Source organism: Xenopus laevis, chromosome 9_10L (genome assembly GCF_017654675.1).
Source record: "Xenopus laevis strain J_2021 chromosome 9_10L, Xenopus_laevis_v10.1, whole genome shotgun sequence".
NCBI lineage: Eukaryota > Metazoa > Chordata > Amphibia > Anura > Pipidae > Xenopus > Xenopus laevis.
In genome coordinates, this window is record NC_054387.1 from 40,649,047 (window position 1) to 40,671,866 (window position 22,820).

A 22,820-nucleotide genomic window follows, 5' to 3' on the forward strand; every position below is an offset into this window, starting at 1 on the left:
AAACTGTGGCTTTTGGAATCGATGGCTTGTACAGTTTCTATCACAAGAACAAGGAGCTGTCGCCAGCCAGTGGGCTTGTAGTGTCCTCAGGTTACCATTGCACTCACATACTGTCTGTACTGAGAGGGAGGTGAGAAATCAGTTTAGGCTCAATGTGGCATGATCTGTCTATTACACAGCTGTATGTATTCTTTATCCCTTCACCTGTTATGCACTTTAGGGGTTTGTAGACATTTTAGTGGCCATTTAAACGCCATACAGGTTAGTCTGACACAACACCCTATAGACGGCCCTCTGACACTATCCCTTATCTACTAAAAATGATGACATACAAAACCACTCCATTCGCCATTGCTTTTAGACATAAAGCAGTGGAGTACTTTGCACGGGGGGTCCCAAATCAATCCCAGCACTTTAAACTTTGCCTCCTGCCTGCTTATTTGCTGTAGATGGCAGGAAGGGATGGGACCTAAGTCACCTGACGGTTGGGACCAGCACCCCCCTAGATCTCTTGCATGATTCTGTGTTTCTTCAACATGTATATTACCCTTTAGCTGCCTTTGTTTTATCATCAAGAGTATTCTGATTTGCCTGTAAGTTGGATGCCAAGAATTGCAAAAGGATTAATATTGTAGGATTCCATTCTGTTACCTACCTCCAGCGCCACAGTGGCAATTTCATGTATAATATCCCCAGAACGTGAAGCAAGATGTAGGCAATGGCAATTTCAAGTATCAGGCAATAATTTTAGTGCCCCTTTTAACTTTTGGAATAATGTATTTTTTAATGCAGTGCAGTTGCACTCCCTCCACCCCTGGTAGTTAAGCCTTGTAAGGGGAGTCATATAAGGCGAATAAAAGGTGAGAATGTAAGAGGGAACCATATAAGGGAGAGGAATCAAATAAGAAGGGGAATCATATAAGGGAAATCCCGCTCCTTCTGCTCTTGCCTGATCAGTTGCTCGAAAATACATTATTCTATTATGGGAAAATTATTTTGCTGGTGTTCCCTTTAATTATGAACCAGTCTATGTCATATGGAGCTCAGTGGCCTGTGGCTGGGTGGAAATTCTGGCCCCTGAGAGAGAGAGAGAGAGAGAGAGAGAGAGAGAGAGAGAGAGAGAGAGAGAAAGCCGGCGACTGAAGGTTAAGCCTGCCAGAGCTCCATACACACAAGCACCAAGGACTCCTGCCTGAGAGAATGCACAAGCGCACACGGATCCATGCCCCCAGCAACTGTAACCTAAAGGCACGCCAGTGTCCGCTAAGCTGTACCATCTGCTTTGCTCACAAACAGACGCTGTGGCCACTGACAAGGACATGACAACCTCAAGCTCTACTAGGGCGCCCACCAACTTCCACTTTTGACCGCCTCAGTGCGGGAAAGTGCTGCTAATATGGTGAGCAATGAGCGCACTTACTTACCTCCCTAATGCGACCTCGGTCACACTAACCAAACTGTTGCAGTCAATGCCGTACCCCACAGCCACCATAGCAACCAACACTTGCAGCGGACACATCTTCCTGCTGATGCAATGAGCCTACTGATTGGTCTTTCTGTTAGGGGTCACCAGTCGATTACACCATATCCTGACATTCTTACACAGCAAACTACGGTCTGCGGTTTATTTTAAACACTTTGCCAACTACTCTCTCCTGGTACATTCAGTAAAGTAACTAGGATTTGCAATAGCGCGAACTGCCGGCAGACCCCGAGGGCGGGGTTGCGGGCCCCTGGTGTGGTTGCACTCACTGCACCCCCGGTGGTCCCGCCACTGGCTATGGTGAATTTTTATTTTTAAAGAAAATTAAAATTTGCACAAAAAAAAACCCATGGACCCCTGACCACTATGGGCCCCTAGGCTATAGCTTAGGCTAGCCTATGCGTTAATCCGCCCCTGCCTGCTTCAGTTAAAGTACCCGGGGCATCTGTCTGCCATCCCTTTGAGTCTCGTTGGAAGAGATCCTGCAGGAGCACTGCTATGTTCTAGTGGATTACTTGGAAGGTAAGAGTTCTTTATTATTCAATTTTTGCACCTAGTAATCTACAGTAGAAGCAAATCACTTTTTTTTGACAGAGCTCGGAAAGTGGCGCTGCCCTAACTACTATGAAGAAAATGTGTATAAAATGCAGCTGCCGTTTTCCACCAAGCTGCTCGCTAGTGCCATTCCCTCCGAGGAGAAGCAGGAACGCACGCCGTCGGGAAGAGAAGTTGCAGCAAGACCAGGCTAGAGAGACTGCTGTATGTGCAGGTAACTGAGACAACAGGTACTGTATACTTTAAACTAAAGACACATCTTATAAAATACACAACTTTTTGAAATTGATGTCTATATTGCCCTCTCTGTCTGTGGCATGATGATCTGCACCACCTCTTGTTCATAAAACTTTCTCTTCTGCTCTTCTCATTCATTTCCTCTCCCTCCTGTGCTTGCTTTTTAGATTTTTTGGTTCTCCAAATTTTTTGACTTTTGACTGTTGAGATGTTTTTGTCAGTGTTTTTGTTTAATAACCCAAGCAAAATGGGGCATTCTTTCCCCATTAACTGAATTAGGAGATCCATTAGAGATGATAAAGGTTGCAAATTGTCAGACTATCACTGCCAGCATCATATTAACAGTTTGTTTAAAGGTCAATTACCCCTTTGTGCAAACATTGCACAGCAAAAAATTGTATTTCCCCTAAGAAACATCATTGACATTGATACATTTCTTATCTCTGGGTTTCATTACAGGCAGCTGTTAGAATTCATACAATAGTTACTAATAGAGATGCTGCCGAGAAATGTATCAACTAAATGTTGCCAAATTGTAACAGTTTAGAATCTGCACCTGAATTACTGAGCTGCCAGACTCAAACACCAGAGACAGGAGCTTTAAACTTAGATTTTGGAAAAAATGGTAAAATAAATAAATAATGGAAAATAATTTTAAAAAAGTCTTTATTTCTGGGGTACAGTCTGAAAACAATTGAACTGAAAAAAAGTGTTTGGAAAGGTGAACAACCCCTTTAAGCAGTTAGCAATACACACAGTCTATTCTGTGAAAGGGCCGTGTATTAAAAACTGCATTTATAGGCTTCCCTTCTTCACTTAACGACTGGGTATTCAGATCAGAGGAATCGTCTCACAATGCACAGGACTGATCACCATTAATGTCAAGTGCTGGTAATCCTTTAACTAGGATGGTGGGTAAGAAAAGAATTTCATTTGAATGGGTCCAGATCCTTCTTTCTAATCCCTTCATTCCTTGACAGGAGCTTCGGGAATATGGTCAGGTTGAGCAGTTCCACAAGTCTCTGGTGGAGTTGAACATGGACTCTGCAGAGGAGCTCCAGTCTTACATACACAAGCTAGGCATGGCCATTAAGCATGGAAAGCAGCGAGTACTGGGGGATGCATTGTACAGCAAACCTCAGGTTGGTGCATGTATCCTGGGATAAAGGGCAGGATGGAGAAAGAGCTGCTACAGATGAGACCATTTGGCGTGTTGACGCCAGCGCGCAAGGGCGCGAAATTCAAACCTATTTAAAGTGGCAGTTTCTATTTTTCAGTTCCCGTGATAGGATTTCTTCCTGGTGCTTGGCTGTTGCTATTTCTGATCCTGAAAACCTGTTTTGATTACCTGTTGTGACCCCTGCCTGTTCTTGACGATTCTACTTTCTGTATCCTGACCCCTTGCCTGATATCCGACGCCGATTCTGCCTTAACCCTCTGATTGACTTCCTGGTTTGACCCTTGCCTGCCTGACTATGTTTGTTCTCTGCCTGCCCCGACCCAGCCTGATCTGACTACTCTTTGCCTAACGATTTGTACCACGACCTTCGGCCTAAAGACTCTAGCTAACAGTCGTGCCCCTCTGCCTATCCAGAACCTCTAGCCATGCACCTTTCGTTTAAGTCCTGGTGGCATCCAAGTAGCTGAGGGCTCCTCCCGAGGCCAAAGGTGGTCACAGTACGGGTGAAGCACGAGCCGAGACCAGGGTGCTTGGCATTTGTTCTGGTGTTGGGTGCCGACCGTGACAACAGGGGCCAGAGAACATCTATAGGGAGCTCTATTAAAGGGGCAATTTTAAAAGATAATATACATTTTTAGCAACCCCATATATTAATTATAATTGCCTATAAAATTAGGGTTTTTTTCATTTATCTTCTGTCTCCTTTAAAATATGCATATATTTTGCTCAAGGCTACTAAAACAGCCTGAAACCAGTTGTGGATGGCACGGCTGACCTTTGACTTTAATGTTGTGTGATTATTCCTATACGTGCACACACTTTTAAGAGGATTTATTTTTTTAAACCCTGATTTGTTTGGCCTTTAATAGTTTTTCAATTTTATTAACCACCTTTTCCAAACCCCTCTTGCTAGTGATTCGTAATGCGGCAAAAGCACTCCCCACCTCCCTCTTGGCAGCTGCTGGCACAGATATATATTTAGGGGCAATATGATGGATTTTTGGCTCCTGCTGGCAAAAGTTCATATTTGGGGTCAATATGATGGATTTTTTGGCTGCTGTTGGCATCGGTACAGATTGGGGTTAACAATATGATGGATGTTTTGGCTTATGCTGGCACAGGTACAGATTGGGGCTTGAGGGAAATCTGAGATATTGACAGCTGTTGGCACAGGTACAAATGGGGGCAATATGATGACTGCTGGCACAGGTACAGGGGGCAATATGAATGGTAAAGTAGTAAATGGTAATGCAGGATGGGGGGGCACTGATTGAAGCCCATGCCTAGGATGCCAAATACCTTGACCCAGCCCTTATAGGCAGAACATATCTTGTTTAAAGTATAACTAAAGCGTAAGAAAGACGTAGGCTAAAACTGCTATATGTTCTGTTTTAACCTTTTTTTTCCTAACCGAGGTGACCACAGCCTTTTAGCAGTGAAGCTCTGGGTGCCCCTAGTAGCTCCCATCTTCTTTTCTGCTGCAAATTCACATCACATGCGCTGGGCTGCTGAGTTTAGGGGCCAACTTGCAATATACTGTATATAAATATCCCTTTAGCGGTAGCTTTTATTACATATTCTATCTGCCAACTCTAAGCTTAGCTTTCCGACAGCAGCCCAGAGCCCACTGAGCATGTGCAAATGTCACTGACACTCAAGATGGCCCAATAAAATCCAAGATGGCGAGCTGCTGTGGACAACTTGGAAGGCCTTCATTATTATTGTCACAGAACTGCTGCACCTTTTTGCTGGTACAGTGGTCTCACTATATAAAGTACAGCATTTCTTGCCATATTCATTTAGGGCTTTGTGCTTTCCTGCTTACCAGCACTGACCTAGGTCTTCATCAGTTTGGGACTGTCCATTGCAGTTATAATAAGAATAATGAAAGCAGGCAAATGGTTGTTATGGGTTACTAGAATAAATTTGCTCCTATACTACAAAACCTTTCCTTTAATTGTAGAATTTCTGACAGTTGACATGAAATGGAACGGGGCAGCTCAGCATCCGCTCCTTCCCTCCTCCTTTAAGGAGGAGCTTGTCCCACCTGAATATGGCGGCGCCCATGCCAGCTGTTCCAGACCCGGTTCACAGCCCAGTATCCCAAAGAGCGGCTATATTGCTTTTGGATAATGGATCTTTCGACTGCGGGCGGGTTGGACTCGGGCCGGCGTTACAGATTGGCTCGGTGGTGGCTCGGAGCCGTGGAGGTCCCCGCAGCTTAAGTCGGATAGGCAATGATATCCCTATAGCCTGGAAACTCTCTGCTGCCTTCTGCGGACTCCATTCGACCTTAACGTGCTGGTGAATTTAGAACTATAGGAGCTACTGTGTGATCACGTGTTCCAGAAGCTAGGCGTCAGCACAGAGGTATGACTGTATAGCAGGCAGTGCCGGGCGCCCAAGGGAACCGTGCGCAACCGAGGACGCGTGTGCGCAACCGAGGACGCACGTGCGTTACTGTGCGCAACCGAGGGCGCACGTGCGCAACTATGGACGCGCGCAACTTTGCACAGCCGAGGAAGTTTGCTTCATGAAAAACTAGGTGCTATAATTCCTTGTTTTCAACTAGTTTTTGCATTGTTGGGGCAAAAGAACAGATAACTATATGGGTGCATATCCAAAGTGGTTTATCAGAGAATAAAGGTGTATTTGTGTGTGTTACTAGCATATATGCAGTGACGTGTGGATTTTCCTATAGTTTTCACAGAGGCGCCATTCACTCCCTTCACGTGAGGCAGTTGGTATCCGATGGTGTTACCTTGGGCCCAAACTGTGTCTTTTGGAATCGATGGCTTGTACAGTTTCTATCACAAGAACAAGGAGCTGTCGCCAGCCAGTGGGCTTGTAGTGTCCTCAGGTTACCATTGCACTCACATACTGTCTGTACTGAGAGGGAGGTGAGAAATCAGTTTAGGCTCAATGTGGCATGATCTGTCTATTACACAGCTGTATGTATTCTTTATCCCTTCACCTGTTATGCACTTTAGGGGTTTGTAGACATTTTAGTGGCCATTTAAACGCCATACAGGTTAGTCTGACACAACACCCTATAGACGGCCCTCTGACACTATCCCTTATCTACTAAAAATGATGACATACAAAACCACTCCATTCGCCATTGCTTTTAGACATAAAGCAGTGGAGTACTTTGCACCAGGGGGGGTCCCAAATCAATCCCAGCACTTTACACTTTGCCTCCTGCCTGCTTATTTGCAGTAGATGGCAGGAAGGGATGGGACCTAAGTCACCTGACGGTTGGGACCAGCACCCCCCTAGATCTCTTGCATGATTCTGTGTTTCTTCAACATGTATATTACCCTTTAGCTGCCTTTGTTTTATCATCAAGAGTATTCTGATTTGCCTGTAAGTTGGATGCCAAGAATTGCAAAAGGATTAATATTGTAGGATTTCATTCTGTTACCTACCTCCAGCGCCACAGTGGCAATTTCATGTATAATATCCCCAGAACGTGAAGCAAGATGTAGGCAATGGCAATTTCAAGTATCAGGCAATAATTTTAGTGCCCCTTTTAACTTTTGGAATAATGTATTTTTTAATGCAGTGCAGTTGCACTCCCTCCACCCCTGGTAGTTAAGCCTTGTAAGGGGAGTCATGTAAGGCGAATAAAAGGTGAGAATGTAAGGGGGAACCATATAAGGGAGAGGAATCAAATAAGAAGGGGAATCATATAAGGGAAATCCCGCTCCTTCTGCTCTTGCCTGATCAGTTGCTCAAAATACATTATTCTATTACGGGAAAATTATTTTGCTGGTGTTCCCTTTAATTATGAACCAGTCTATGTCATATGGAGCTCAGTGGCCTGTGGCTGGGTGGAAATTCTGGCCCCTGAGAGACAGAGAGAGAGAGAAAGCCGGCGACTGAAGGTTAAGCCTGCCAAAGCTCCATACACACAAGCACCAAGGACTCCTGCCTGAGAGAATGCACAAGCGCACACGGATCCATGCCCCCAGCAACTGTAACCTAAAGGCACGCCAGTGTCCGCTAAGCTGTACCATCTGCTTTGCTCACAAACAGACGCTGTGGCCACTGACAAGGACATGACAACCTCAAGCTCTACTAGGGCGCCGACCAACTTCCACTTTTGACCGCCTCAGTGCGGGAAAGTGCTGCTAATGTGGTGAGCAATGCGCGCACTTATCTACCTCCCTAATGCGACCTCGGTCACACTAACCAAACTGTTGCAGTCAATGCCGTACCCCACAGCCACCATAGCAACCAACACTTGCAGCGGACACATCTTCCTGCTGATGCAATGAGCCTACTGATTGGTCTTTCTATTAGGGGTCACCAGCCGATTACACCATATCCTGACATTCTTACACAGCAAACTACGGTCTGCGGTTTATTGTTTTTTAAACACTTTGCCAACTACTCTCTCCTGGTACATTCAGTTAAGTAACTAGGATTTGCAATAGTGCGAACCGCCGGTAGGCCCCGAGGGCGGGGTTGCGGTCCCTGGTGTGGTTGCACTTTCTGCACCCCCGGTGGTCCCGCCATTGGCTACGTTGAATTTAAAAAAAACCCATGGGCCCCTGACCACTATGGGCCCCTAGGCTATAGCTTAGGCTAGCCTATGCATTAATCCGCCCCTGCCTGCTTCAGTTAAAGTACCCGGGGCATCTGTCTGCCATCCCTTTGAGTCTCGTTGGAGGAGATCCTGCACGAGCACTGCTATGTTCTAGAGGATTACTTGGAAGGTAAAAGTTCTTTATTATTCAATTTTATCATTTAGACTCCCAATAGATTTGTTAACCCAGAGATACAAATGAATATACCGTGGAACCTCAATTTTACATCCCATTGATTTTAAGTTTTCCCTTATTTTACATTGTTGTTTTGTGGTCCCTCCTATAGTAGTTAAAAAGAAGTCACAGGGCTTGCACCTAGTAATCTTCAGTTAAAGCAAATCACTTTTACTTGTCACCTACTTAAGAGCAAACATTTTATTGGTTACAAAACCTGGTACGAATTTTTATGACATAACCTTCTAAGTCTCAGCAATAGAAATCCAGCAGCCATCTGTAACTTTGTGCCTACATTTGACAGAGCTCGGGAAGTGGCGCTGCGCTAACTACTATGAAGAAAATGTGTATAAAATGCAGCTGCCGTTTTCCACCAAGCTGCTCGCTAGTGCCATTCTCTCCGAGGAGAAGCAGGAACGTACGCCATCGGGAAGAGAAGTTGCAGCAAGACCAGGCTAGAGAGACTGCTGTATGTGCAGGTAACTGAGACAACAGGTACTGTATACTTTAAACTAAAGACACATCTTATAAAATACACAACTTTTTGAAATTGATGTCTATATTGCCCTCTCTGTCTGTGGCATGATGATCTGCACCACCTCTTGTTTATAAAACTTTCTCTTCTGCTCTTCTCATTCATTTCCTCTCCCTCCTGTGCTTGCTCTCTAAAATGTTTTTTTTTCACTCAGCTTCTTTTCAGATGCTAATGCAGCTAATCAACCTTTTTATGCCAACCCCACAACTACAGGGCACTGCTATCATATGAACTTAGCACTAAATGTCATGAGCTCCCACCCCAGTAGGATTAAGCTGTGCTGTGCTTGGTTAGGTTGGCAAATTTTCAATTGTGAATCTCCCACCTATTAGCTCGTCTGAACACTACCATGTTGAAGTGATGGATGTTGTGACTTTAAGTCCCTGTTTTTTTTGTTTGTTTGTTTTTTAAAAAAAATCTATCACTTCAACATGGAGCAAGGTGGTGGAGGACTTGAATGACTCTGCCAGCCTTAGGGATGAGGTGCTTTTTGCAAGTCAAATGCAGCTATATGTATATAAATATATTTTTTGTCTGGTGAGATGTTCAGTGTTTTGGTTTAATGACCCAAGCAAAATGGGGTATTTTTCTCTTCAACTGAATTAGGAGAGCCATTTGAGATGATAAAGATTGCCAGTGTAGTTGTTTCCCTTTTTGGAAAAAAGAAATTAACACAAATTAATTAAAAATTTAGCCTTTTCTTTCTAGGCCTGGTTGCTAGAAAATGTAATCCTAGGAACCTTCTGAAATTAGAGACAGATGCTACACAAAAAGATAAATCATTCAAAAACCACAAAAAGCTAAACATTGAAGTCCAGTTGCAAATTGTCAGAGTATCACTGCCAGCATCATATTAACAGTTAGTTTAAAGGTCAACTACCCCTTTAAGCAAACATTGCACAGTGGGAAATTGTATTTCCTCTAAGAAACATCAGACTGTTTTACATTGACAGTTCAATTCAAAGGGGTTGTTCACGTTCAAACATGTAATTGTTTTCAAATAGTTCACCTGAAATACCAGCCTTTTGCAATTACTTTCTATTTTCTATGTGTGATGCTTTTTTTAATATTGAAGTGTAAACTGTCATTTTTCACCTTCTAAAGTAGCTTTGGGAGGGGGGGTCGCCGACCCTGTAAACTGTTATAAATTGAAACATTAAGTTGAGACATTTCTTATCTTTGTCCCTGCTGAGCAGAATCGCTGGGTTTCATTACAGGCAGCTGTTACAATTGATACAATAGTTGCTATAAATGTATTAACTGAATGTTAAAAAATTGTAACAGTTTAGAATTTGCACCTGAATTACTGAGCTGCCAGACTCAAACACCAGAGACAGGAAACTTTGATTAAAAAAAAAAACGGTAAAAAATAATAAACGGAAAGTAGTTTCAAAAAGTCTTTTTTTGGGAATATGGTCAGGTTGAGCAGTTCCACAAGTCTCTGATGGAGTTGAACATGGACTCTGCAGAGGAGCTCCAGTCTTACATACACAAGCTAGGCATGGCCATTAAGCAGGGAAAGCAGCAAGTACTGGGGGAAGCGTTGGACAGCAAACCTCAGTTTGGTGCATGCTCAGGAGCATTTGGTGTGAAATGGAATTCTTCAGTGCCAGTTGATGGGATTATGGGTATCTTGGAAGGGAACAAAGTCAAAGTAAACTTTATTGTCATCTCAGCAATATACGAATACACAGTGACGCGAGACAACGTGGCTCCAGCTAGTACATATCAGAAAAAGGCACTTAAAATACACAATAAATATGTAAACATTTGAAATGTGCAATATATTGGCAGAAATTGGATATATACATGTGTAAACCTTTAGAATTGTGCAAATAAATTAACAGTTCACAAAGTTAAATTCACAGTTCAGGTGTGTCTGGAATGTAGTGGGAGGGCAAGCAGTGAGTTGAGGAGTCTAATCGCTTGTGGAAAAAAGCTTTCGCGCAGCCTGGTTGTTCGGGCTTTAATGCTGCGAAAGCGTCTGCCGAATGGGAGCAGCGTGAACAGTCCGTGTGAGGGGTGTGTGGAGTCCAGTGCAATGCAGGAGGCCTTTCTTGCACAGCGCTTGTGGAAGATGTCCTGCAGTGATGGAAGAGCCGCTCCACAATGGAGGGGATCTCCGAGCTGGAAACTGCCTATAATGAGGACCAGGTGGAGACAGAGAAAGCAGCTTCTGCTGTCCAGGTACAATATCTTTGTGTTTTGGTAGTGAGTAATCTGCCATTCTCCAGCTGGCTTCCTGTAACTCCGTTTATCCAGGGACTGCTTATTATTATTTACAGTGGTCAGGAGTAGAGTACATACATGGATGGATACCATGTGGTGCAAGGGCCTGAATGTGTGTCTCGCCTTTTTCTATAACAGATGTTTCTTTCTCTGCCAGAATATGTTTAACGTGGCAGAATACCACCAGATGTATTTGGGCACAGAGAGAATCCATGTCCCAGAAATCCTGTTTCAGCTTTACTGATAGGAGAAGACCAGGCTGGCCTGGCTGAAACGATGCAGTATATATTGGATCGGTACGTGTTGCTTCCTTGTAAGATGAGGTGCTAGAGCGGCAAGAGGAAAATCACTTTCTAATCACAAAATCTCACCTAAAATTAGGTGCAGTGTCTAGTACCAGTGACCAATATCCAATGCACCTTTCTATCAGACCAGTCAGGGAAAGGCAACGTCTGTGTGTGTGGGCTGCTTTTTACTCCCAGTCTGGCTTTGGTTCCTGAAAGGGGGTAATGTTATGTATCCTGGGATAAAGGGCAAGATGGAGAAAGAGTTGCTGCAAATGAGACCATTTGGCTCCAGTTTTCAGGTACAATAGTCAGATTTCATTGATGTCTAGGAGTAAGAATGGTACTGTTGCATGCACAAAATATGGATTTATGAAATTTGGGGTGACTGCATGTTGCTGCCCTGGAGCTTTAGCAGGGTGATTGAGTGATCAATATCTGTAACCTTGATATTAGCTCAGGGCAGCTGTAGGGGTCACTTCTATTTACCATATTCCCAGATGGTACTCACAGCAATACAATGTGCACAAAAAAATATATATATGTATAAACTGGGTTTATTATAAACCCAGTAAATGGTTCAGGGGCCTTCTTTAAGTGCTCTTATCAAACCAGATAGTTATTTAAAGGGGAGATTATCTCAAACACTCCCACTAAAGCATGTAACCAGTAAACCAAATATATAAATATAGGGTGACCCTGAATCCAAGGGGTCTGGAAACCATTGCCTTACATTAATTATAGGATAGAATAGGCATAGCTAAAGATATAGTTTTTCATCACTTTCATGCCGGGCCTTTAGTCGTTGCTCCAAACTCACTAAAGGGCTAAAACCACCACATTTAAATAGAAAAATACGGAGTATAGTGCTTTGTCCTCACAAGCAATGTACTTGTACTGTAGTATTTCCAGTAACCATTGTACAGTCTTGAAATGGTTCTTCCCAATAACCGTTGTTTTTTGGTCTCCAGGTTTCCCTGGCTTCTCATCCTGTTCTGGGCACCTGGCATGGTGCATCAGGTTGGGCCTTGCAGAATGTGAACTGTGAGGAGGGATGGGTCAGCCGCAAGGAATATGAGGAGATGGGGGGAGAGTACTTGAAGGAGCACTTGGCTTCCAACAGCTTTTGTGCAATTCAGCTGCCCAAGGCTGCTTCCATGAGCGCACCTCCCCTTAACCAAGAGACAGAGATCAATCTACTCGCCACTGCAGGCCCTGTGCAGTCTTGAAATTGTGTACTATGTCATATCCAGGTCCACTGCTAGCTCTAGAGAGGTCAGCAGATAGGATGGGGCTGGCCCAGGTACTGCTGAGGGTTATGTGCCTTGAAACCACAGGCACTATATCTGGTGAGTGACCTCAAAGAGGCTAGTGGTAAATATTCAGATAGGTCTATTTGGCCTTGTGAGATAGGGTTCACTTCATAAATCTATAGAGGTTCTCATCATGACTTTGCATGTAGTGACTAGCACAGATCGAACTAGCCTATAAGCTGTCCTGGACTAGCCAGTTCTGCTAAGGGGACCTGTTTAGTATGAGTATCCGAACATCTGTTTGTATTTTGCAGAGACTTAACTAGAGGGGGTCGGGCCCTGGCGTGGGACGTGCAGCCGGGCCCCGCCCCCTCTGTACGGCCAGAAATGGCTGCATTTCCCTAAGGAGAGAGAGGCGTGTGAGCTGCCGGGGGCCCTGAGGGGGTGCGGGTCCTGGCCCAATCGCACCCCCTGCTCCCCCGGTAGTTACGCTGGTATTTTGTATCCCAGAGTGGCTGGGATGATCCCCCAGTTGTACCTCCTGTAATACTTCTAAATGAAGATCTATTTTACTTTGTATCTTTTGTATTTTTGTTAATAAACAAAGACCATATATCTTCTCCTTTGTGTGTAAATAGGAAACTATCAATTCCAAGGCATCTATAAAAAATCTACAAATATTCACAGTGGTGAAACTTCTGTTAGGTTGCTGGGGTTAGTGTCTAATAGCAAAAATATTTATTGACCGCAGCTACATATTTTATTGTCTATGTTTTCTAGATTGACAGTTAAACCGCTGCTGCCTCATTTCTAAGACCGACCAATTGCAAATTGCCTTAACACTGTCTGTGTCCTGCCAAGAGTTTAATTTTCCCTTTAACAGGAAATAATGATTGTTTAATCCCATTCTTAAGATGGATATACAGTAGTTTCCCTTTAAATGTGCCATGCCATTTTACAGGAAGCTGGACTCCAAAAACTTTCGGTTCAGGATAGAGAGATTCTTGATGCCCCTGTCACGGAAGAGGAAATTTCGAGAACTATCAAACATTTGAAAAATAACAAAACACCGGGACCAGATGGTCTCTCTGCGGAGTATTATAAATTACTAGTCGCTGAACTCTCTCCTATTTTAACTGATCTCTATAATAAAGTCTTGCAAGGCTCACCATTATGGCACGAGGCCAATGTTGCCAGAATAATATTAATTCCAAAAGAAGGTAGAGATCCAACTGACTGTACCTCCTACCGTCCAATATCACTATTGAACCAAGATATTAAAATCCTGACCAAAATAATGGCGGACAGATTACAGCTCATTCTTCCCAATATACTCACCGAACACCAGGTAGGCTTCCTCAAACATAGGCAATCGGTACAGGCTATCCGCAAGATTCTGACAGCATTATATCACTGCAATTCGGAGAAAAGGAAACAGGGAATATTGTTAAGCTTAGATGCTGATAAAGCTTTCGACAGGATTTCACATATACATATTAGACGACTGCTAAAATATCAACATATTGGTATCCAAATGTTTAATCTCTTCAAGACTTTATATTCTACTCCTAGCACATTTATCACAGTGAACAGCCAGAACTCAGAACAATTTATGATCGGAAGGGGAACGAGACAAGGTTGTCCACTCTCTCCGTTACTATTTAACTTAGCCATAGACCCCTTACTTCGACACTTCTTGAAAAACCCCAACTTTTCAGGTATCCCAATTGACCAAACGCGGCTGAAAGTCACGGCATTTGCTGATGACATATTGCTTTTTGTACAAAACCCCCAAACAGAAATCCCAACCATTTTGTCAATCATAAGTAGATTCGGACTGATTGCTGGCTTCCAAATTAATGCAGGAAAATCTGAGGCGTTACACCTTCATGATACCACGCCACAAAATTGTTCCACCAATTTTCCTTTCAAGAAAGCCCACCATCATATAACATATTTAGGCATAAAAATACCAAAACATCACAAAGATCTCTATGGTTTGAATGTTCGCTCAATTATTGATAGGATTCAACAGGAAACACAACAATGGAAACACCTCAATTTAACTTTTTTAGGCAGAATCCACTTTATAAAAATTATCCTTTTTCCGAAACTGATATACCCAATACAAATGCTGCCATATCGTATTAAACCTACTGACCTTAAACGAATAAATCATATATTTCGTACCTTTATTTGGCAGAACAAACGCCCCCGACTCGGTACTTACAAATTGCAACAGCCAAGGCACTAAGGCGGTGTTAACCTGCCTAATGTTAAGGAGTACAATGAAGCGGCATTACTCAGATACGCTGGTGACTGGCTAACAAATAGAAACTGGTTTGCTAACACTGACTTAGATCAATCTTACCTGGACGGCCTTACTTTAAATTATTTTCTACACTCCCCGCTTTCGGCGATCCCTCGAAAGCTGAAAGAAAACCCGTTATTTTCGGACACACATAAAATCTGGCAATTGCTTAGACTGAAACATCACCTACCTCAACATCACTCCCCGTATCTAACATGGTTAGGTAATACAAACTTTCCCATAGGACTGTCGAAACCGATCTTGTATAACTGGCGGGAAGGTGGAATAGCCACAATTCATAACCTTATCAAACGAAATCGAGACTTGCTTTCTTTACAGGAATTGAAAGAGAAGTTCCCCTTCACTCGTCTACACATATTTCTCAGCATGCAGATACTTCATTTCGCGAGAACCGCAATCCATAATATGAAACACACAGACAGTGATAATCCGATAGATAACTTATGGAAAGACAAATCGACCGTGCGCTCTACTGCACAAATATATCATATCATTCGAACGACCATAAACCTAGATACCAGGGACTCCCATTTATTTAAGTGGACCACTATCACACCACATATCCCCATTGTGGACATTTTAAAAGCATATACACGTACTACTCAGATGTTACCGACCAGCAGATACCAGGAAATGACCCTACAACTTCTCCACAACTCATACCTAACACCTGACAAACGCTTTAAGATGGGAACGCTTCCCTCAGATAGATGCACTCGATGCTCAGCCCCTAAAGCGGATCTTCTCCACATGCTCTGGTCATGCCCTCAAGTTCAAACCTTCTGGCTGGAAGTAATCTCCTATTGGAGGCAAATGACAAACAAAGTGATTCAACCAACGTTGGAATGGGCTCTATTTAGTATTACTCAACATTACCCGACTTTGAATAAGGGGGAGAAACATTTGGCGGCTAGGCTGGCAGCAGCGTTTTGGAAAACAATTCTACACCAATGGCTATCGATAGAAATCCCATCGACCACACTCATGAAACAGAAATTACACCATATCTTTCATATGGACTGGCTGGAGGCCACACTGAGGAAAGACTTACAAGCAGAACAATTTTTCTCCATCTGGACCACATACATAAATAGCCTTCCTTTACCACTCAGATATTTAACCACTTACACCTTTATAAACACTACATGGTATGACATGGAAATCTTAAAGGGTAACTCCTTACTACAAGAAGCTAACGACTACATTCAAAACTCACTTCAGGGCGCCAGACCATCCACAAGTTCACCCCCCAGGAGTCACCGTACTAATAGGCTTTTGTCATCGAATTTAAGGTAAATAAGCCTGACCTGTTTACTTGAATCTGGATATTTATGCTCGTTCTCAGAAACTTGATAGTCGAATGTTGCAAAATAACAGGACTGTAATATTATGCTAGCTTTGTTTATGTTTATGTTTATTCTTCCTTCTCTTTCACTTTACTTTATTAAATAGCATGCATTCTTCGTTTACAATGATGATCACCAACTAGATACTTATGATCCAATATTTGTAAGACATGCTTAAAAACTCTTAATAAAAACATGTTTAAAAAAAAAAAAAAAAAAAAAAATGTGCCATGCCAGGGGTATGAATAATCCGGATTTTCACTATACTGCACTCGTTTTTTCACCTATAATGCAATAACCAGAGCTGCCCAGCAGAGGAAGCATCTTGCTCACTAATAAGAACGTACATATAGAAGAATTGTGCTTAAAAAAAGTAGTGTTTCAGACTGTTTTATTGAATATTTATGCAGAAAAAACTAATTATCTCTCCCTTTCACTTCCCTTCCACTTCCTGCTCCCTGAATTCCCAGGCTGTGCAGGGGAGCCGACAGCTCTCAGCTCACTGTACTGTAGGACAGAAACAATTTTTTCTTCTATGTCCCTCCATGTCAGTACACATGGTGCATTGCTCCTCCCAGACCTGGGGGTAGGACCTATAACATACCAATCAAAATTAATCATGACCTATAAGACCACATGACTTCCTCCTCAGCACATTTATTTTTTTTTGGTCCTACTGGACAGGGAGGTAGGATCTCCCTCCTCACTCTTTTTTTATTTTTGGTGAATTTTGAGAGAAATCAAACACAGTTTTTGTTTTTTCTTTTGTATTTTTTGTTTATTTTTTACCTCTATGTGGACACAGAGGGATGATTCCCAGGTAATGGAGAAGATTTTACCTGATGCCTCAAGACACATAATCTGTAAATTATCACTTATTGGGAAGAAGTGCAGGTGTGGGCATATCCATGGTCCTAGCCCTGTGCTAAAATAGCCCCCCTGCTATATGCCCAGCGAGGCACAAGATTCAATCTAGTGCTTTTTGGGAACAGACATAGGTGTGGGCTTCCCACATGGTTACCTGTGAGCTTTTGGGGCTCCCCTTTTCTTTTGAGTTACATGAGGCTTTACAGAACTTCTGCAAAAGGGCAATGGGTCTGCATAGGGGCTAGTTATAACAGCCTGAAGCTGGTGAGTATGATTCTCCACTGAGTTTTAAAATGTTCAGTGCACTGGGAAGTCTGCATGCTAATTAGCTAATTATGTCCCTCAGCTGAGAGCTATCAGGGCTTTGGTTGGAATTTCCATCCAGCTAATTCGTCACTATATGGTAAGGTGCAGGTGAGCCTTTTGGCCCCATTGCTATTGCTGTTTAATATTTTAAGCTTTGTATGGGTGAACCTGCATCTTCTGTGCAGACACAGAAGTTATATTGGCTCATGTTATTAAAGCACCTCCAGGATTGGCTAGAGGTTGCACTGCTCAAGCAGTATGGCACCTCCTTCCTTTCTTATGACTCTGCTCTTAACAGGCATTGGGCCTCTTGCCAGGGAACTGGGTTTGTGTGGCCTCTGGCTTTCATTATGGCCTTGGCTTGGGTTAGAGCCCTTGTTTTGGTCCATGGCTAATGGGTCTGCTGGCCTTTTTCCATGGCCCTCGGCTCATGGTTCTGATGGCCTTTTACAAGGGCCCTTGTTCTGCTGGCCTGTTGCATAAGCCTTTGGCTCATGTGGTCTTTTACCCTTGGCACATTTGTTAGGTTGGCCTTTTACCAGGGTTATTGTGGCTGCGGGCCTGTTTCCATGGCCCTTAACTTAGGTGCTTGCTTTCCTTTTACCAGGGTTCTTGGGCTGTTGGCCTTTTTCCGTGGCCCTTGGCTAAGGTGGCCGCTAGTTTTTATTATAGTCCTTGGGGGCTTTTGGCTGCCAGCCTTTGCTGTGACCTACAGCTAGGCGGCGGCGGCTGATCTTGCTGTGGCCCTTGGTGGGCATGTGTGTTTGCCTTGGCAGGACAACAGCCATTGGTTTTGTCTTGTTTACAATCCTTGCAGGCATGGTTCTGGTTACACCAGCAGTAGGCATGATTGGTTATTTGGTTGGATCTATCATGGGTTGTACCATCAGCTGGTGTTTGCTCTGAGTTTCATAGCCCATAGCTAATTTTGTTGCTGATTGGTATTCAGCAGCTGCGGTTGGTCATATGTTGTCGTCTTATAACTAATCTTTGCTTCTGCCTTACATGCATTGTTTTTGGTCTGGTATGCCAATGCTTATTATCAATAAGGCTGGCTTGTGGACCAGGGTTTTGCAAGTTCAACAACTGGCCAGTGGTGTAACTACCGGGGGAGCAGGAGGTGCAATTGCACCAGGGTCCGCTCCCCCTCAGGGCCCACCAGAGATCATCCCACAACGCGGCGGTAAGGAGACCTCGTGTCTAGAGGGGGGGGGCCTTGCACAGTACACCTGTATACACCTGCACAGTCCTGCATATACTGTCCTCTCTGAATATACTGTTTTTATATTATATAAACATTATTATTTATATTTAGCCCTCAGTGAAAAAACAGCGTTCAATGGACATTGATTACAGGTAATGCTAAATGCACATAAAAAATAAAACAAGTTAGGGACCGCCATTCGGGGTTTACCTTGACGTGGTATAGTGGCTTATCAATTTTATGATCATAACTTTGTAACAAAATAACCCCTATTTGGGTACATATGCAATAGCATTTATTATACTTATATATATACTTTAAAGCCTTTAGAGTGCTCCCACAACCCCCCTGTTTTGATATTGTGTATATATATATATATATATATATATATATATATATATATATATATATATATATACATACACACACACACACACACACACACACACACACACACACACACACACACACACACACACACTAATATACGCACAGATATTTTGTTCCTGGTATAGATGACTGCTTTTCAAGGGATACAGGGGATACTTTACTCAAGGGCCCCAAGAGTCATAAGTCAAGAGTCCTTCTATTAGTTTTGGAGTATTTATACATGGATATGCCACCGCACCATACTTCTGAGTTTTTTGGGGGGGCCCATTTGCAAATTGTCGCACCAGGGCCCCTAGGTGTCTAGTTACGCCACTGCAACTGGCTTGTGCTCCGTTGTTGCATGTGTGGAAATTGACTTTTGTGTCAGGTACCAGTGCAGTTGGTGACCTTGTCTCCAAGGGTGGCATTCACAATAGCTGGTTTAGGTACTATTGCTTGTGTATTAGAGTTCCACTCTAGTATTGTGCAGTATTGTGCAGCTTTTGTGGGTGTTTTCTAGAACTGTAATTGGCTTGGGTCCCAATTTTCTGATCTGATCTAATTGATCCTGGTGGTTTCTAGGGTGTTTTAGTTCTGAGATGGCCGTTGCCATCATTCTGGTTATGTCCTAGGGAACCTTTTGTTTTAACAGTTGCAGGATTTTTGTTCATCCCCAGGTGGGGTTTTATGTCCAATATTGCCATTCCCATATTGCAGGTTACCCCTCTAATCACTGAGGGAACTTTTTTAAGCAGAATATGGCTATTCTTAATCTGCGATGCTTGATCCTCAAGTGCCGGTCTCTGTAATTTAGTGGTTGATTTTGTAGCTCTTGTTGTCAATCGCTTACCATGTCCTAGGACATGTTGTTCATGTTCTTGCCTTTTATCTACCTTTTTCAGGAGATATACATTTTATCCGCTCCCCTGTTGGATGGATGTGATGCTGGCCTTATTTCACAAACCAGCCTAAAGGAGAATCTTCAGACAGTTATGATTATGCAACACCTTCTCACTATTGCAATCATCCACCTTCCTATCCTAGTACCAACCAGGACACAATGGACTTTGCCAAGTTCTTTGCAACGTGTGAGCTAGTCACTAAAGGACACTATCAAATACTTAGACCTTTCACTGTAGTGAGGAGATAGAACTCCTAATCAAATATCTTTGAACAAAGTCTGCAGAGCACACCAAAAGGATCAGGGTGATCAACATAAACCACCCAGAGATCTGGCACAGACTTAATGAGTGGAGTGGCTCAGCAGAGAAAATGCACTTTTTATAAGAATCAATGACATTCCTAAAATATCTCATAAAGGTTACCAACAACTTAGGGAAATAAGTGACCTGTTAATGGTACTACAAATAGCCAAAGCAGAAGGGGACCTACCAGGTCTTGCATTCCTTGAGATAGCCAGAGGTGTTAACTCATCATGCAAAAGCTGCCTTACAACTTTAAAGAGCGGTGGATGACACGGGTCTAATTCAAAGAGGTACATAATGTCCTATTTCCTCCCTTCGACGTGATTATGGATCTTGTATACCAACAAGCCAAGATAAGGAATGGCCCCAGTTTTGATCTCACTTGGCCACATGCAACCCCTTCAGTACCTAATACTCGCAAAGTAGCAGTAACCATACACAAAACTAATGCTTCCTCTTTAGATTCTTTTCACAGATCTGCAGAACCTTCTCATGAAAAGACAAAGAACAAAGACTCTGGAAAGAAGTGTCCCCTATGCGGAAAGGCTCATCCTCTTCTGAAATGCAGTGCCTTCAGAGAAAAGTCCATAGAGGCCTGCAAAGCATTCCTAAAGGAAAACATCTGCTACAAGTGCTGTTCATCGACATCTCACCTTGCCAAGGACTGTAAGGTCTGTGTAAAATGCACAGAATGTGACCGTACACAGCACAGCACACCCTGGGTTACTTGCGTGGGTTTTGCCTCACACCAAGAACGCCAGCAAGCATGGAGAGGAGGAAAGGGACACTGCTACAGCTACATCAAAGGTAAGTTCTCAATGCACAGAAATCTGCAAAGGTGCTATAGGCAGCAGGTCCTGCTCCAAAATCTGCCTAGTCAGAGTATACTCAACAGGCCAGTTATACCCAACAGGCCAAAGGGATAAAGTCATTAAGCTTTTTGCAATGCTGGATGATCAGAGCAACAGATATTTAGCCTGCCCAGCATTCTTTGATGCATTTAATGTCAATGGCCCAAGCACTCCTTAAATGCATAATATACTTGACTCCAGAACTTGACCCTAAGGCTAAAATAATGCTACTCCTTGGAAGTAGGGATGTAGCGAACGTCGGAAAAAAAGTTCGCGAACATATTCGCGAACTTGCGCAAAAACGCGAGCGGTTCGCGAACGGTTCGCGAACCCCATAGACTTCAATGGGAAGGCGAACTTTAACATCTAGAAAAGACATTTCTGGCCAGAAAAATGATTTTAAAGTTGTTTAAAGGGTGCAACGACCTGGACAGTGGCATGCCAGAGGGGGATCAAGGGCAAAAATGTATCTGAAAAATCTGCCTGTGTGTGCTTGGAAGAGATAGTGTAGGGGGAGAGCTGTTAGTGATTTCAGGGACAGATGATAGTAAGTTTGCTGGCTAGTAATCTGCTTGATACTGCTCTGTATTGGAGGGACAGAAGTCTGCAGGGATTTGAGGGACATTTTAGCTTAGGTAGCTTTGCTGGCTAGTAATCTACTGTTCTCTTTAAACAACTGCCATACGTTGACCTTGTAGGCATTGTTTGCCCAGTTTTTTTGGACGCAGCCACTGAAGCACAGTTGCCAGAAAAAATATGCCATATAAATGCTGAAAATAGTCATTTTTCGCCATACGTTGACCTTGTAGACATTGTTTGCCCAGTTTTTTTGGACGCAGCCACTGAAGCACAGTTGCCAGAAAAATTATGCCATATAAATGCTGAAAATATAAATTTTTTTGGTTGCAGCCACTGAAGCACAGAGGCCAGAAAAATTATGCCATATAAATGCAGAAAATATGCATTTTTTTGGTCGCAGCCACTGAAGCACAGTTGACAGAAAAATTATGCCATATAAATGCTGAAAATATAAACTTTTTTGGTTGCAGCCACTGAAGCACAGAGGCCAGAAAAATTATGCCATATAAATGCAGAAAACATGCATTTTTTTGGTCGCAGCCACTGAAGCACAGTTGACAGAAAAATTATGCCATATAAATGCTGAAAATATAAATTTTTTTGGTTGCAGCCACTGAAGCACAGAGGCCAGAAAAATTATGCCATATAAATGCAGAAAATATGCATTTTTTTGGTCGCAGCCACTGAAGCACAGTTGCCAGAAAAAATATGCCATATAAATGCTGAAAATAGTCATTTTTTGCCATATACGTTGAGTCAACGTATGGCAAAAAATGACTATTTTCAGCATTTATATGGCATATTTTTTCTGGCCTCTGTGCTTCAGTGGCTGCGGCCAAAAAAACTGGGCAAACAATGCCTACAAGGTCAACGTCGTTGACCTTGTAGGCATTGTTTGCCCAGTTTTTTTGGCCGCAGCCACTGAAGCACAGAGGCCAGAAAAAATATGCCATATAAATGCTGAAAATAGTCATTTTTTTGGTCGCAGCCACTGAAGCACAGTTGCCAGAAAAATTATGCCATATAAATGCTGAAAATATAAATTTTTTTGGTTGCAGCCACTGAAGCACAGAGGCCAGAAAAATTATGCCATATAAATGCAGAAAATATGCATTTTTTTGGTTGCAGCCACTGAAGCACAGAGGCCAGAAAAATTATGCCATATAAATGCAGAAAATATGCATTTTTTTGGATGCAGCCACTGAAGCACAGTTGCCAGAAAAAATATGCCATATAAAT

General features: G+C 43.0%; 1 protein-coding gene across 1 annotated transcript in view; it reads left to right on the plus strand.

The window, feature by feature from the left end:
• Positions 1-19,853: 19,853 nt before the first annotated feature.
• LOC121397955 overlaps positions 19,854-22,820 on the plus strand; it is a 31,741-nt gene continuing 28,774 nt past the window's right edge. The window contains exon 1 of the mRNA XM_041576272.1: positions 19,854-20,958. Within this exon, the coding sequence (XP_041432206.1) occupies positions 20,478-20,958 (481 nt within the window). The 5' untranslated portion in view covers positions 19,854-20,477. The remainder of the gene's footprint in view (positions 20,959-22,820) is intronic.